Source organism: Equus asinus, chromosome 7 (assembly GCF_041296235.1).
Source record: "Equus asinus isolate D_3611 breed Donkey chromosome 7, EquAss-T2T_v2, whole genome shotgun sequence".
Lineage (NCBI taxonomy): Eukaryota > Metazoa > Chordata > Mammalia > Perissodactyla > Equidae > Equus > Equus asinus.
Genome location: NC_091796.1, coordinates 61953228 through 61968303, shown reverse-complemented (window position 1 = coordinate 61968303; position 15076 = coordinate 61953228). Strand labels below are relative to the sequence as shown.

General features: G+C 45.8%; 1 protein-coding gene across 2 annotated transcripts in view; it reads right to left on the bottom strand.

Moving 5' to 3' along the window:
* The window catches only part of LAMA1 (laminin subunit alpha 1), a 148057-nt gene that overhangs the window by 50714 nt on the left and 82267 nt on the right, over window positions 1-15076 (bottom strand). For both annotated transcript variants that reach the window (XM_044773411.2, XM_014851864.3), the window contains exons 21-31: window positions 14584-14764; window positions 13822-13958; window positions 12886-13122; window positions 11710-11853; window positions 11030-11209; window positions 9898-10083; window positions 9214-9341; window positions 8438-8558; window positions 7037-7174; window positions 2878-2999; window positions 51-137 (exon numbers count right to left, since the gene is read on the bottom strand). In XM_044773411.2, the coding sequence (XP_044629346.2) occupies window positions 51-137; window positions 2878-2999; window positions 7037-7174; window positions 8438-8558; window positions 9214-9341; window positions 9898-10083; window positions 11030-11209; window positions 11710-11853; window positions 12886-13122; window positions 13822-13958; window positions 14584-14764 (1661 nt within the window). The remainder of the gene's footprint in view (window positions 1-50; window positions 138-2877; window positions 3000-7036; window positions 7175-8437; window positions 8559-9213; window positions 9342-9897; window positions 10084-11029; window positions 11210-11709; window positions 11854-12885; window positions 13123-13821; window positions 13959-14583; window positions 14765-15076) is intronic.

Below are 15076 nucleotides of genomic sequence, written 5' to 3'. Positions count from 1 at the left end.
AAAGGAGCAGACGTGCCTAGCGATTTCCACGTGGGAACTCCCCAGCGTACCTTTCACAGTACTGTCCTTCATAGCCCAGAAGACAGGCATCGCAGCGGAAATCGTGATCGCCTTCCAAGACACACGTAGGACTGAAACTGAGAGAAAGGAAATGCTTTTGTATTTTCAGATACACAACTTCAATTCTTTCTTACGGTACCTACTCATCACTCTTCGGGTACATGATACTGTCCAGAAGTTAAGTGATTGCACTGGACAGTTGCACAAGCTTTTCAGGGCTTAAAATCTACTGGGCAAAAAGAAGGAAAACAGGCATGTAATCAATACAGGTGTGCACATCTCTTGTTTCCAGAAGACACTCTCAGCACTCCTGCCAGTGACGGCCGTGTGAGTGTGAGGGCAACAGGGCCCCAGGCATTACGACCAATTCGTCACCAAGCTTCCCAGGTGGGAAGGGCTTTGTTCTGAGACTTAAGCGAAGAATTATCTGACTTATTAGATGAAAGAGTGATTTTTTTTAATTTGTTTTTTTGAGGAAGATTAGCCCTGAGCTAACTGCTGCCAATCCTCTCCTTTTCGCTGAGGAAGACTGGCCCTGAGCTAACATCCATGCCCATCTTCCTCTAGTTTATACGTGGGACGCCTACCACAGCAGGGCTTGCCAAGCAGTGCCATGTCCGCACCCAGGATCCGAACCAGCGAACCCCGAGCTGCTGAAGCGGAACGTGCATACTTAACCACTGCGCCACGGGGCAGGCTTCTGAAAGAGTGATTAGAGACAGCTGTACATGACTTTGAGCCAGCATGCAAAACAGCAGGGAGAACAGAGCTGGACCAAGGCCGGGAACATAACTGACTGTAATGGGAAGAAGGCAAGAAAAGCTGCGGAGGGAAGAAAAGCAAGAGTGAGGGTGGAATTTGAAAATAAATGGACCTAAAGGTGGATGGTCATATGATGGGCTGTTAGAAGCAACGTGACAGAGCAGCCCAGAGTTTAATAATCCAACCAGATGTTGATCCCCTCATGCATGGATTTCAGCTTTTGGCCTATTCCTTTCTTTTCAACAACCTCTGCCTCCACATTTTAAATTAGCAACACACCATCTAGGGGCTCAGCTGGCACCTGCAAACCACTGGTAACAAACCGCTGGGGTAGTCTGGTTTTTTGGATAGTGAGAGAAGTTTCCAGAAAGAGTTACAGGATTCTGTATCAGCCCCGCTTCACTTCTGACTTCTTTTCCTCCTTAAACACTAAAGAGACAGACTTTAGTGGAGACACAAACTATGTAGGAAATGAGGAATTTGAGGGCCTCCCAGATGCACGGCACATACAGAGAATGTTCACACCCTCACTCTCTTCCTAACAATGAGCCTCAATCATTCGCCTGGGCTGTGGGCATGGTTAGAACCTTTTTAGATTGAAGAAGTAAAATATTCAAACAGTACAGAAATGTGCAGAGTAGAAGGGGGAGATGTCCTTCCAAACACTGCTCTGGGCACCTGCAGCCACGGAGCTACAGGTAGGAATTTTTTCCAAACTGGCATCGTATTATACATGAAATTACACAATTTAATTGGCCGTTTCTCCAATTCTGTACATACAGATATACCTTTTTCTTTTCTCAGTGTTTGTACAATATTTCACTGAAGGTATGTACCACCATGTGTATAATTAATGCCCGTTAAGTAGATATTTCAGTTTCCTCCCCAATTTCTCCTGAATACAGCAATGCTAAAATCTATCTATCTTTATACACATATGCAAGTATTTCCATAGCTTAGATTACAGGAGTGGAACTGGTGAGTCAAAATGTATAAACAGATTTAATGCAAAAAGTTAAATAATAGTGACACTAAATTTAGGATGCTTGATATTTTACAAGGGCAGTTTCCACAGTGCCTCTCATCGAGTGCTCACTGTCAAGCACCACCAACTGGGAGACGATAAAAGGCAGAAGATTCAAGCAAATATTAAAAAGAAAACTTCAGGGGCCGGTCCGGTGGCGCAGCAGTTAAGTGCGCATGTCCCACTTCGGTGGCCCGGGGTTCGCCGGCTCAGGTCCCGGGTGCGGACATGGCACTGCTTGGCAAGCCATGCTGTGGTAGGCGTCCCACGTATAAAGTAGAGGAAGATGGGCACGGATGTTAGCTCAGGGCCAATCTTCCTCAGCAAAAAGAGGAGGGTTGGCAGCAGTTAGCTCAGGGCTAATCTTCCTCAAAAAAAAAGAAAACTTCATTTTAGTATGCCAAAAGTTGGTATTTGATCTACACATACTGAGGCCCTCGTCAAATATTCTAAGCAAGAATGAAATGTTATGAATTTATGAAGTACAGTTTTCACTCAAACCAAAGAGGACCCACAGATATTCCAGTTCCCACTTAAAACATCCGCTCTTTTTTGCGGTCAGATAATTCTACACAAGCACCACGCGTACAGGGCAGACTCCGGCCTGAGGCCACCACTCTGTGGCACTGCCACTCTTCATTGTCTCCAGCAGACACACTTCTAACCTCATTTCCTTACACTAGATGGGAGCTGAATTCTTCACATTATTCATAAAGTTAACACCCATTCATCGGTAGGCACACTAGACACAGGTTGGAGGCTAAAATTTGTCTTCAAAAACCAAAACCTCACAGTCCCTTCTTCAGTTGGTTCCATCCTAATACCCAATACCAGCACAGACACTTGGCTTTTGAAAAGATTCTCTTCACATACTGTGAGAAGGAACACTTTTTCTTAAAATTAGCCTTTCTCAACACACAGAGAATATGAATTAAAATCGACCACATAGAGACCTTGGAAAATGCGGCTGAAAACGGACGCAGCCCCAGCTTCGGCAGCATGGGCGTGCCAGCGCACCTGTGCAGGCTCACCTGGCAGGGCGGCTGTGAGGACAGGCGCAGAGAGTGCAGTCGCTGGCTGAACCAGTCACCTTCCCATAGTACCCGGGAGCACAGACGTCACAGTGGTCGCCAGCGGTGTTATCACTGCAGTTCTGGGGCCCCACGTTTCAAGAGGAGAGGGAAAGAAGCAATGGGAAATTGTTAGAAATCACCCTTATCTGGTAACATCTGAGCACAACCACTTTTTATATCAGTTAGCATCTTTTTTTCTTGATTCTTAAAGAAGAGAGAGCATTTTTCTTCATATTTTTAAAATCCTGGAAACGTGGCCAGCTCTGCGGTCTTCATTTATTGTAATGAATACAACCTAGAGATTATCAACACATTCTTCTTATGGAAAATATACACAGGGCTAAAATACACACAAAGGGCTCTAAAAGCAGCCGAATTTCAGATCCTTCAAATATGGATCTAAAATATATAGGGACCAAACAGACAACCTGAAGCCCAGAGGTCTCGCACACAGTGGGGGTCAGTGATCAGTGTGGGGAGTTGAAAGAGCAGGAGTGGACGGATGCGTGATTTAGGGAATAGACAGGGAGGGAAGAAGAGGCAGGGCTTTAGAGCACCACCAACAGCTTCCTGCAATAACCAAATCATCCCCAGTTACATTTTATTTATTTGGACCTACGACCTTGCTATTAAAAAATTTTTAAGCTAAAAGAGCAAGTAATTCTTGGCATCTGATTCCAGCTTGACATCCGGCTTTTGTGCAGCTGGAGCCCTACGCGCCCAGCCCCCAGGCAGTGGATTCTGTGTGGGACGGACGGATGGAAAGGTGAGTAACGCTGGGAGCCACGGAGCAAACTTGCGAACTGACTCTGACTTTTATCCTTGGCAGCAAGAAAGGGGGTAGAATGCAATTTTTTCCTAAGTTTGAAAAACTATTTTTAAGTTTCTCTTAATTAAAAAATATTGCAGTATTTTTCATTTAAAAATTGTATTCCTATTTCACCTGATGAAAATAGATTTTACTGAGATCCACTTGGCCCCTAAAAGTTGTATGTCTTTAGAAGTAAAATTTGCAACGTCTCTCTCAAAAAGAAAATGTGTTAAATACTTGTTTTAATGATATGACATAAGACTGATAAGGAATAAATATTAGATGATGAGAGGAGATTTAAGCAGATTTTCTGGTTTTCGACTGCTAATACCAACTCCAGCATTCAAAACACCCCCTAACACAACAAATTGTGAGCTCTCGGTTGTCAAGACCCTAGAGAATGGATGGTAAGCTGCCCCAAAGAGTAGCAGGGCAAAAAGAACCTGCCAGGGTGACGTGTGGGATGAGTCAGTGGCTGTGGGAAGTGCAGGGAGAATGTCAGTCAATTTTTAATTGTAAAACAGTTAAGTTGTCTCTGCCTGGTCTTTGGTTTCCCGACCCCCTTCCAGGTCGCATTTCTGATCAATCACTTTCATGATAATACCAAAGGCCCAGTCACATGAAGAGGGATGAACGTCCTACATGTCAGATGACAAAATCAGGTCCAGAAGGTTTGACGCCCTCCTATATGATAACACGTACATAAGGAGAGCTTAAGAGAGTGTGTCAGATGGAAGTGAGTTGTTGTACTAAACCACAAAAGGGATCTAAGAGATGAAGCCTGAAGAGGCAAGGTAAGTTCCCAAGTTCAAAGAGCAAGGAGTGGGGCTAAACTTGTGGAAGGAACATAGGCGCCTTAGTGTCCAGCTAGTTTGGTGAAGGCAGCAGTGACTGAGCTGGCAAAACTCACAGGCTGCGTCATGGAAGCACAGTACCTAGAGGTGGGGAGGGAGGCCCCATCCACCCTGGAGGAAGGGCACTGGGACTCCGGTCAGCATGTTTTAGGACAGATGATGACATTCACACCTGAGGATGGTGAACAGACCCACACCATTCCACATGACCAGCAGGAGTATAAACTGAGGACATCTAACCAAGAGGGCTGAAGATTCAGGGCCTTTGAATATGTGAAAGACGAATTTTATCAAGCAGTTTTGCAACTTGTTTGTTAAGTTATTGCCACTTATCAGAAACAAATTTGAATTAGCAGTTTGTCTCGATGGCTCCAAAGAATAAAACTGTACCAACAGGTGGATGGTCCAGGGGTGACAGTTCCAGGAATAATCAGGGCTGTCCAAAGATGAGCTGGGCTGTGTGGGAGTGAGCTCCCCATTGCTGGAAGTGTGTAAACATACATTCAATAATCACTTGGCATGGATGTTGTCGTTCAGACTTAGGACCTGAAGGGACTCTGACAAGAACAGAAGGTCCGTTGCAACCCTGAGATTTTGTACTCTAAGCTCAGACACTATTTTCTGTTTAGAGTGGGCTTTGTTTAAAAGAACTGGTGATAAGTGGTAACCATGAATGAAGGAAAAGTCACTAGGGACGAACATACAAACAAATCCATAAAAAGAGAATGAGCACGAAACAAAATGCCTTCTGCTCAACACCATGAGGCTGCAGAAGAGCAGTCTAGATTGAGACCCCGAGCAGTGTTCTGGCAGTGTGCATATGCATTGCTGTGCACTGCCAAACTGAACTGACAGGTCCAGGTGCGATCTCTTCTGGGTTCCAGGTAACTGGCCAACCACTGCCCCGGAGTGGAGCACTGTCTGAAAGGCATCCGTACTGGTTTCTCCCGGGAGACTGCCGTGGAGATCTCTCACGGATTTGGGTAAGCAGGCTGTGTTCTTTCCCGGGTACAACCTGACACGTCAGCTGCTGATTCTGGACCTTTGTTCTGGTAGATCTGGGCCACGAAAGGCAGGCAATAATTTAATGTCCCAGGAGTACCTAAGCTTGTTAAAATAGTTAGCTGCACCAAGGGAAGATGCAGCATGGAAGAACTGATCAATTTCTTTAACTGTCCCTGTGACCCTTGTCCCCAGCATTGGCCAAGGGAGCTGCTCTCTGGCTAATTACACCTCGCTTTAAATTGCCTGAAATCACTTCTCCTCAAATCCTGGGACACGACCTTCTCACTTTCTCTATTAGCTCTGTTCTTTTGCCTGGAGCAGGACCTGATCAGAGTGGGTACATTTTTTAATAGCACTGCAGCTGTTTGCTTCTTCCTTCAGTCTGTCTTACCCTGTATGACCGGAATCATTCTTCAATTCCGCATCTACAACAGGGTCAGCAAAGAGTGACACATATCTTTTTAACTGAGGGAAGCGTGCAGTCCTTCTGCTTCTAGAGTCACCCACGCACTGCTGTCGTCCAGCAGCGCCCCAGGAGAAATCACCTTTAAATTCCCCAAATGAAAGATGCCTCTCAACAGAAGCGGGGCAGATGGCCCTTGGTGGCTGGAGGACAGCTGGCAGCCCCCGTCCCGGTTCCTCTGTCGACCTCCTCATGAGGAGGCCACACAGGGCCTCAAGAGCCTCAGGTGTGTCTTTCCTCACGGGCAGCTCACTCTCCTTCAGTGAGTTAGCTTACCTGAGGTAAGTTAGTCCTGGCACAATTTACACAAGTAACCAATGTCTCCATGTGAGATATTACAAAGAAGGAGATTTCAGGAGTAGGGAACGAGTATCAGATTATTCTATGTTAGCAGTAAGGGCTCGTCAGCTTAAGCAAAATCACGGACACAAGACCTTGTCCTCCGTCAGGCCCTCAAGATTCTGTCTGGGTAACGTAGCCCTTTTTAGTGATCAGAGTTCTCCTCACGTCCCCACGAGCAATCTTGGTCTGGGGAAAGGAGGCTGAGAAGCCAAAGCATAAGACCCCCAGGAAAATATGCATTTTTTTACACGTGCAAGGAGACGGCAATATTTTACACAGAGAAGTGAATTTTCAACACTGGCGTTAACTTATTTTAAAACCAGCAGGTGACCCTCCAAATCCTATGACATAAAGTTCTCATCTACTTCGACTCAACCACCAGCCCTGCAATTACACTTTTCCTAATTCCTAAACTGATGCCCACAACAAATTCAAGCAAGCAAAATTTATAAAAGAATTTCCACCGACAATGTCACAGCACTGAGCTAAGCCTTTATGAGGAAATAAATGAGCATGTTACAGTGAGTGAAATTTAAGCTCTCTCTAAACCCAGGAGCCGGGGAGACTCTGGGCCGGAAATGTGAAGGCTCAGTGCCTGCTCCAACTCTAAACCTCAGGGAAGCACCACACAAACAAGCCTACCAGACACGTCCCAGTGTCCGGGTCACAAGCGTCACTGTGGTTGTTGCAAGTGCAGGGTACACAAGGAGCCAGCAGAGGGCGGGGTCCTCCGCCACCACCTTCTGGAAGCTTCCCTCTGTGGTATCCGGGTGCACAGTCCTGAGGAGATGCAAAAGGCAATGAACAAAGAACTTGATTAAAAAATGGGCAAAGGCCTTGAATAGACATTTCTCTAAAGAAGAGACACAAATGAATAACAAGTACATGAAAAGATGTTCAACATCACTAATCATCAGGGAAATGCAAATCAAAACCACGAGACGCCCCCGACCCCCAACAGGATGGCTGCTACCAAAAAAACAGCAAGTAACAGGTGTTGGTGACGAGGTGGAGAAGCTGGCAGCCTGTGCTTTGCTGGTGGGCACGTAAAATGGTGCAGCACTGCAGAGAGCAGCATGGCGGTTCCTCAAGAAGTTAAAAACAGAATCACCATCTGACCCAGCAATTCTACTTCTGGGGATACACCCCAAAGAACTGAAAGCTGGGTCTTGGGGAGATCTGTACGCCCATGTTCACAGAGGCATTTTCACAATAGCCACAAGGTGGAAGCAACCCACGTGCCCAGTGATGGATGAACGGATAAACAAAATGTAGTCTATCCATACAATGGAATATTATTCAGCCTTAAAAAAGGAAGAAAATTCTCAGGGTCGGCCTGGTGGCATAGTGGTTAAGTTCACAGGCTCCACCTCAGTGGCCTAGGGTTCGAAAGTTTGGATCCTGGAAACAGACCTAGCGCTGCTCCTCAAGCCATGCTGTGGTGGTGTCTCACATAAAACAGAGGAAGATTGGCACAGATGTTAGCTCAGTGACAATCTTCCTCAAGCAAAAAGAGGAAGATTGGCAACAGATATTAGCTCAGGGCCAATCTTCCTCACCAGAAAAAAAAACCGGGGGAAGCAAATTCTGATACAAGCTACAATATGGATGAACCTGGAGGACGTTATACTAAGTAAAATCAGCCAGTCTCAAAAAAGGCAAATAGTTTGTGATTCCACTTATATGAAGGACCTACAGTGGTCAAATTCAGAGAGATAGAAAGTAGAATGGCGGTTGCCAGGGCCTGGGGGAGAGGGCAGGGGGAGCTATTATTTAATGAGTACAGAGTTCTAGTTTTGCAAGATGAATTCTGGAGGTTGGTTGTACAACAATGTGAATGTACTTAACACTACTGAATTGTACACTTAAAAACAGTTAAGATGGTAAAGATTATGTTTATACATATTTTACCACAGTTAAAATTTCTTTTAATGGGAAAAATGATATAATAGATACACACAAGTCCTGCTCATCACTTGGGGCTGCTGTAACAAGCAAATTTCAACTCAAAACCAGGAAATTGATTTTAACGCATCTCCCTACCTGACATGAGAGCCCGGCCGTGCCAGGGGGACAGAGGCACTTCTCTATGAGGGCCGCCGCCACCCACCCTGGGCGCAGCCCTTCCGCCTCTCTGCCAACCTCCATCGAGACGTTCGAGATCCTGTGAGACAGTTGTGTTGAGAAGTATGAGAGGAAACACTCATATTTAGAAAGAGCCTTTCTAGAAACATAGCACATTACATGGTGGTCTTTGCCCATCTGTTAAACCAGATCTCTCAGCCCGCGCGGGAGCAGCTCCTACTCGCGGCTGTGAAGAAAGCGTACAGAAGCAGGTTAGCGCTGTCACCGCACGGCCAGCATCCTCAGTCAACGTTTTAAAACTTAAAAATAACGTTACAGGAGCTGCGCCTGAAAGACTTCTTGAAGCACCAGTGCGGTCAAAACTTAGTGGCTTCTTTATGGGCAAGCACTAAATGAGCAGTGACAGTGTTCTTGACACACTGCTACAAAGAAACGGGCACCAGTTTAAGGCAGAAAATAGCAGAACTTTTTCTTTTTTTTACATTTTATCCTGATCTAAGATATCACCATCATGTCCTTATATTTTATATCCACTTTAGTATAGGAGATGGATAATCTATGTCATTTTTTGCACATTTCATAAGAATAATATTAACATTTAATAAGGCTTTGGTGAGGAACAAAAATATACATATTAATAAAGAATAGAGGTAATGGGGGGGAAGTGAATCAAATCTCTTCAATTTGGTTTCAAATAAGAAAAATATTTTAGAATTCTAGAAAGTTCCAAGTACCTGCTTTGCTGTAATCCTTGACCGTATGATGCTTTGATGAGAATGTACTCAATGTTGCTAAGAACAGACATAAAATCCGAACGTGTGACAGGTTTTTCAGAAACAGAGTTAAAATATTTCCAAAAATTCTGTGGATGAGAAACATATTAAATTAAATTCAGAATACAAATCCTCAGAGGCATTTGAACCTAATTCTTTTATAAATTTCTCCGGAAGTGAGCTTGGTTCTGTGCAAGACACTAAGTGTAACTGAAGGAGATCGCCTGTCACCTCCCAGGGCAGCAGCAACGCCAGTCTCATTTATCAACAGACACATGTCACCCACAGCAGTGCCAGCCACAGCACCACAGTGGACGGTCCATAAACATCTGCCCAGTGAATGAATACACACTTTCCAGACTCAAGCAAGTCCAAAGACCTCGTACCATTACATCCACTCAGGTTGAGACTTGTGTACCAAGACAAAGGATTTAAGATGCAATGCCTGGAAAATTAACATAAGCCCAATATACATTTCTTGAGAAGATGAAATTTGAGTCATTTTTAGAAATCTTGCTAAACTCACTGGAATTTTGATCCCAGGGTCTCTGTGCTCACTCTCTCACTAGCAGCTTCGTGATTTCGTTACACCCACAACCGAGGTCGAACCTTTAAGGGGCTTGCATGGAGAAAGCACATCATTACCTCTTTCATCCCTACTTCTTGCTCTTGTCTCACTCCGTTCTCTGGTGCGGGCGCATCCACGTAAATGACTTGCTTTCTCGTCCGGCCTCCTTTGATGAGCACTTGAGGCTCAAGGTTGAAGGTGCCAACGCCATTGGAAGAATAGAAGGCCACGCTGTACTTGAGCTTGCCACCATAGGCCACGAGCTACCCAAGAGGAAACTGTTGTTTACTTCCCTGACATAGCATGGGTTTTAAAGTATTTTATTGCAAGCCTGCTGCCATTTGAAAGAAATCTTATATCTTAAAAATATATCATGTGAGTGGAATGTGTTGTCTGGAATTTACTTCCCTCTAATTCTACTTAATTATGGATTATTAAGTTGACCCAAGCTATGGCTCTCTTTCTTTAAGTGATTCGTATAAAGTTTTTTAAAACCACTTTATTGAAGTATGACTGGCTGTAAAAAGGCGGTACATATTTAACGTACACAACTTTCTGAGTCTCGGGGTAAGTATTCACCCAGAAAACCATCACCAGCAGCCAGGCCACGGACACCTGCGTCACCTCCCAGGGTTTCCTCCTGAGGGTGCCATGGAAGGTGAGCTCCAGACAACAAGCCACGGTCGTGGTAAGGATTCCAATTATTTTCAAGCTCCTCTGCATTAAAAATGATCTCTATCTACAGGAGCACTGAATGTATATTTGAAAATTTTAAAGATCAGGGTGAAGTCACATACAGACTCTGATATTTCTATAAACAAAAATGCAAGTGATGCCTTCAAGACTCTTTTGAAGTAGGTCTTTTCCCCAAAAATGAGTGCCAATTTCTTGAGAAGAACCTCCCAGACCAAGCACCCAGGCTGGACTGAGGCTATATCAGTAAAACAATAAATGTTTGTTAAATGACTGCTTTAGGGAGGAGGAAAAGAATTTGATTTGAATTACAAAAGACTTTCAAAATGAATGAAAAAATTTAAAGAATACACATCTAGGGGGATTTTTATAAGTGTCCAACTTCTCCACTCCGACTCAGGAGAGGAAATTAATACCCACTTCAGTTAACGACAGACAGGCCAACACAGAGCACTGATTTCCCGTTCCCCCCGTCCCGGGGAAGCACGCCGGGCCCTGGGCTGGGTGTGGCCGCACCTGGTCTCCCTGGAACTGCCCGGGCAGCCGCCAGTAAAGCGGCTCAGCAGGGACGTGCTGCCTGACGGTGGCGGCGTCCAGGAGGATGTCAGGGGCCTGGTAATACACCCCCTGCGTCGTGCCCCTGAGGTCACTCTGAGAAACCACACGCAGAAGGGGTTGATGGGGGCGCAGCGTTACCTAGGCACGAGAAGGAAACGCACGTTACAGCGCAGATCAGCTCCGCACCTTTGACCGTCAGCTTCGACCATGCTTCACAGACGGACAGCTTCTTTATTAAACAGGAACGAGAAAGACTTTCCCTTTGAATTAAACATCTGGATTAAAATTAACTGAAAACGTTTTAAATCACTGTATTTAGGGCCAGACTGTTGCTGTATTGGGGCGAAGTCCAATTACACGCAGGGGACTGCTGAGACGCTGCAGTCTTATCTTCTCCCCAACTACAACTCTCCACAGATGAGCTGGGGAGCAACACGCAAGGCTTCAGCCCCCACTGCTTTTACTTCCTCAGACACCAGAAGCAGAGTTCCGACTCCCAACCAACCCAAAGGAGCTTCCAGCACCCCTGAGGCAACAGGAGCAAAATTGAAAGTAAGTACCTCACTGTCTCTCCCACCTTCACCCAGCCCCCAAGGGAGAGGGTTAAAAACAGCATTTTAACTGCCTGGGCAACTTACTGGGGTCCTCACATAACCCTCCGCCTCCGAGCAGAGCTGTGACAGCCCGAAGCAGAAGCATGGGGCGCAGCCCAGGGCGTCGTCGGCGCGGAGAGCGTAGGTGCCCGCTCGGCACTCGCTGCAGTGAAGGCCAACGACGTTTTCCTAAAAGGGAAGAAATAATAGACTCATTTTCACCTGAAAAAAAAAGAGACATGATTTCTGAACAAACAGAAATGAAATAAAACACAAAAATAACTTTGGATCCACAAACATCCCTGAAGCAGCTGTTTCCCCAGCAGCCCCCTCCCCTCTCTGAGCATCAGTTCTCTCAGTCAAGCAGAGACTCCGAAACGGAGCTGATGACCAGAATCGTCCTGGCAGCCTTTGGAAGATACAGATTCCCTAGTGAGAATCTCCTGGAGCGGGCCCTACAATCCTCCTGGAGGCCCCAGGTGACTCTGAGGATGAGTCAGGGTGGAGAGCCACCAACCAGGTGACTGTTAAGGCAGGTGCTTCCTGTTCTGACAGTCTGCAAGGAGAGCCGATAGCAGAGATGTGGTAAGCCAAAAATGTGTCCGCTGATGCTTTCATCACTCCCAGGCCATGGCATCTACATGAGTTTTCCCTTCCTCACCCCCAGTCACCAACCAACCCACCACCCTGTGGTTCTCACCTCACCAGCCCCTGGGAAAGGACCAGAGAAGGTGGCCAATGACCTCCTAATAACAAGGCACAATGAGAAAACTAATGGAAAGACATGAAATTCAACATGATGTTGAAATCTCACCTCTGGGGAAAATAATAAACAAATTTCCTTCAGTCTGGCAAGCACATACAAGAGAATAACTTACTAGCTTTAAAATCACAAATCTACTTGAAGCCCTGCATCATCTATTTCACCTGTATATCCAGGATAGATTAGCAACTCAGCCAACTGGAACTCATAATAGAAAACTCAGCATGTGTTTCAAATCAGTCCTATCATCTGACACTAGTAATAAACAGGAGAAATTCCATTTAGAGAATCATCCATCGTTCCAGAAGAGCACACACAGAGTTTACACTCAGACCTAGAAGGTAGAGTGAAACTCATTATGAGCAGCGTCTAAACCTAGGTGCTTGTTTAAATAGTTGAAAGCCCAGAAGTCATGATGACAAGTGCGAGAGAAGGAAGGGAGCGCCGAGGGCCAATACCTTGCAAGAGCAGGTGCCGGTGTCCTCTGCACAGCTGCAGAGACCCTGCTCCCCATCACAGGTGTCTGCCAACGTCCCTCTCAGGTCGCAGTCACAGGCCACACAGTCTGGAAAGTCCCTGTAGCCCAGGGAGCACTGCCCGCAGCTCGGTCCACTGAACGCAGGCTTACACTGGCAGTGACCAGTGAGCGCATCACACTGGCGACTGGCTGACCCTACATGACTACAGTTGCAGGGCTGAAAGAAGACACACTAAATAAGTAAAAAGGCAGCTTTTACATTTTCATAATGGACACATATTGAGATTACAGGAAAACACAAAATTGGGAAAATTATACCAACGCATGGCTCTCTCTCCCTCTTGCCATACGGATCCACCTTGTCATGTGCCAACAGGCAGCAGGGACTACACGGCTGGACTTGGTGCATCTCTGTGGCCCGTGCACACGAGGCCAAAACTGTGGCTGAAATTCAATCTACTTAATAGATCCAAACAGTCCCGCAACATTATTTTAGATAATAAAATTGGGTAATGTTTCCTCTGTTTTCATCATAGAATCTATATCTAAGTTTAACTGATGACAGTTACACAGAAAAACAGAACTGCTGAGGACTGAATATAAACCCCCCAAGAGAGTGGTCTGTGCCTTTTCCTGAACCATAGTATACACTGCAGAATATATTTAAAGGGCACTAAAATAAATTTTTGATCTTTTAATCAACAATTTCACAGCCAGATTCTTGAAGAACACTCAGAATGATGTACTTTAAGGGAGCTGCTTCTTCCACTGTGACTCCTACAATCTGTACTGAGTTTTAAATATAAGCCATAAAGCTATTCAACAGGTAAAATCAAGCAAATAGATACAAGAAAAGGGGCAAAACTTGCTACAGCAAAGGAATTCTCAGTCAGGAAAATGCACAAACGATGCGCACCTGGCACCCGAGCTCCGGGTCGTGGCCCCAGTATCCGTCCCCACATTCTTCACACGTGACGCCTCGAGTGTGCGGAGGGCAGACACACTCCCCCGATGCTGGGTCACAAGTATTCTGAGTGTGAGCACAGTCACAGCCTACGACAGAGACAGAGGTGTTGTTTACAGGTCAGGACTGAAGGGGTGAGAGTTGATGCTACAAGTGATTTCTCTTTCATGAATAATCTAAATCATTCTTCTGGTTCCTAAAACAGACGTTGTGATTCCCAAGACCCCTCTATGTCCCACGGGAGGTAGCTGTTCCTCCTTGTGGAGAGAGGCTGCTAGAGGGGAGGTAATGGGGGAAGAGTGGGAGAGAGAGAGAAAAGATAAGAAAGGTGCTTGGAAGGTGGGAAGAGCAGACAGAGCTAATATTTAGTGAGCATCAGTCGTTTGCCAAATGCCGCGGTACTAAGAACTTTACACGCAACCTTCAAAATAACTCCCAGATGGAGATCATAATTAACTTCCCCATTTTACAGACGAGGAAACGTAAGCTAAGCGAAGTTAAGTATTCCAAGCTCACACAGTTAGTAGTGCCTGACCAAAGCTTATGGACACACCCAGAATAGGCATCAGGAAACTGAAAAAAAGGTATGAAATCCTACATGCTAAGAAGAGAAAAAGTAAAGGAACTTAACAGAATTAGTCAAAAGTCAAAGGAGCGCTCAGAGAAAAATCTAGGAATTACTACAGAATCTCAAACAACGAATCAAGAGCTTACGTGTGCAGCTACCATCCTGGTACGCATAGAAGCCACGGGCACACCTGTCACACCTTTCCCCGGCGACACCTGGCACGCAGCGACACTGGCCTTCCTCTGTGCAGTCGTCCGACGTGGAGCCCGAGGCGCTGCAGTTACAGGGCGAGCAGCCGAGCCCTGTGTCCAAGCCGTAATAGCCACGCTGGCTCCCAGGAGACGCAGGACCATGGAGGCCAAAGCACGCTTTAGTAAGTGACTAATACCTACGAGAACGCTTCCCAAACCAAACACAGGATGTCTCACAGAATCACAGTGTTCACGACATCATTCCACTCCTTTGTAAACTGAGCACACACTCTCCAGACAGGGACGCACAGCATTCACCAGCTGTGTTTTGGGCATTAGCTCTTTCTGGCAGTCATGAATTCCACTTCCTTTGAACCAAGGTTAAGGTATCAACTGTGGACATTACTGACAAACACTTGAATTGTACGCAATGACCAGTAGGCATCTT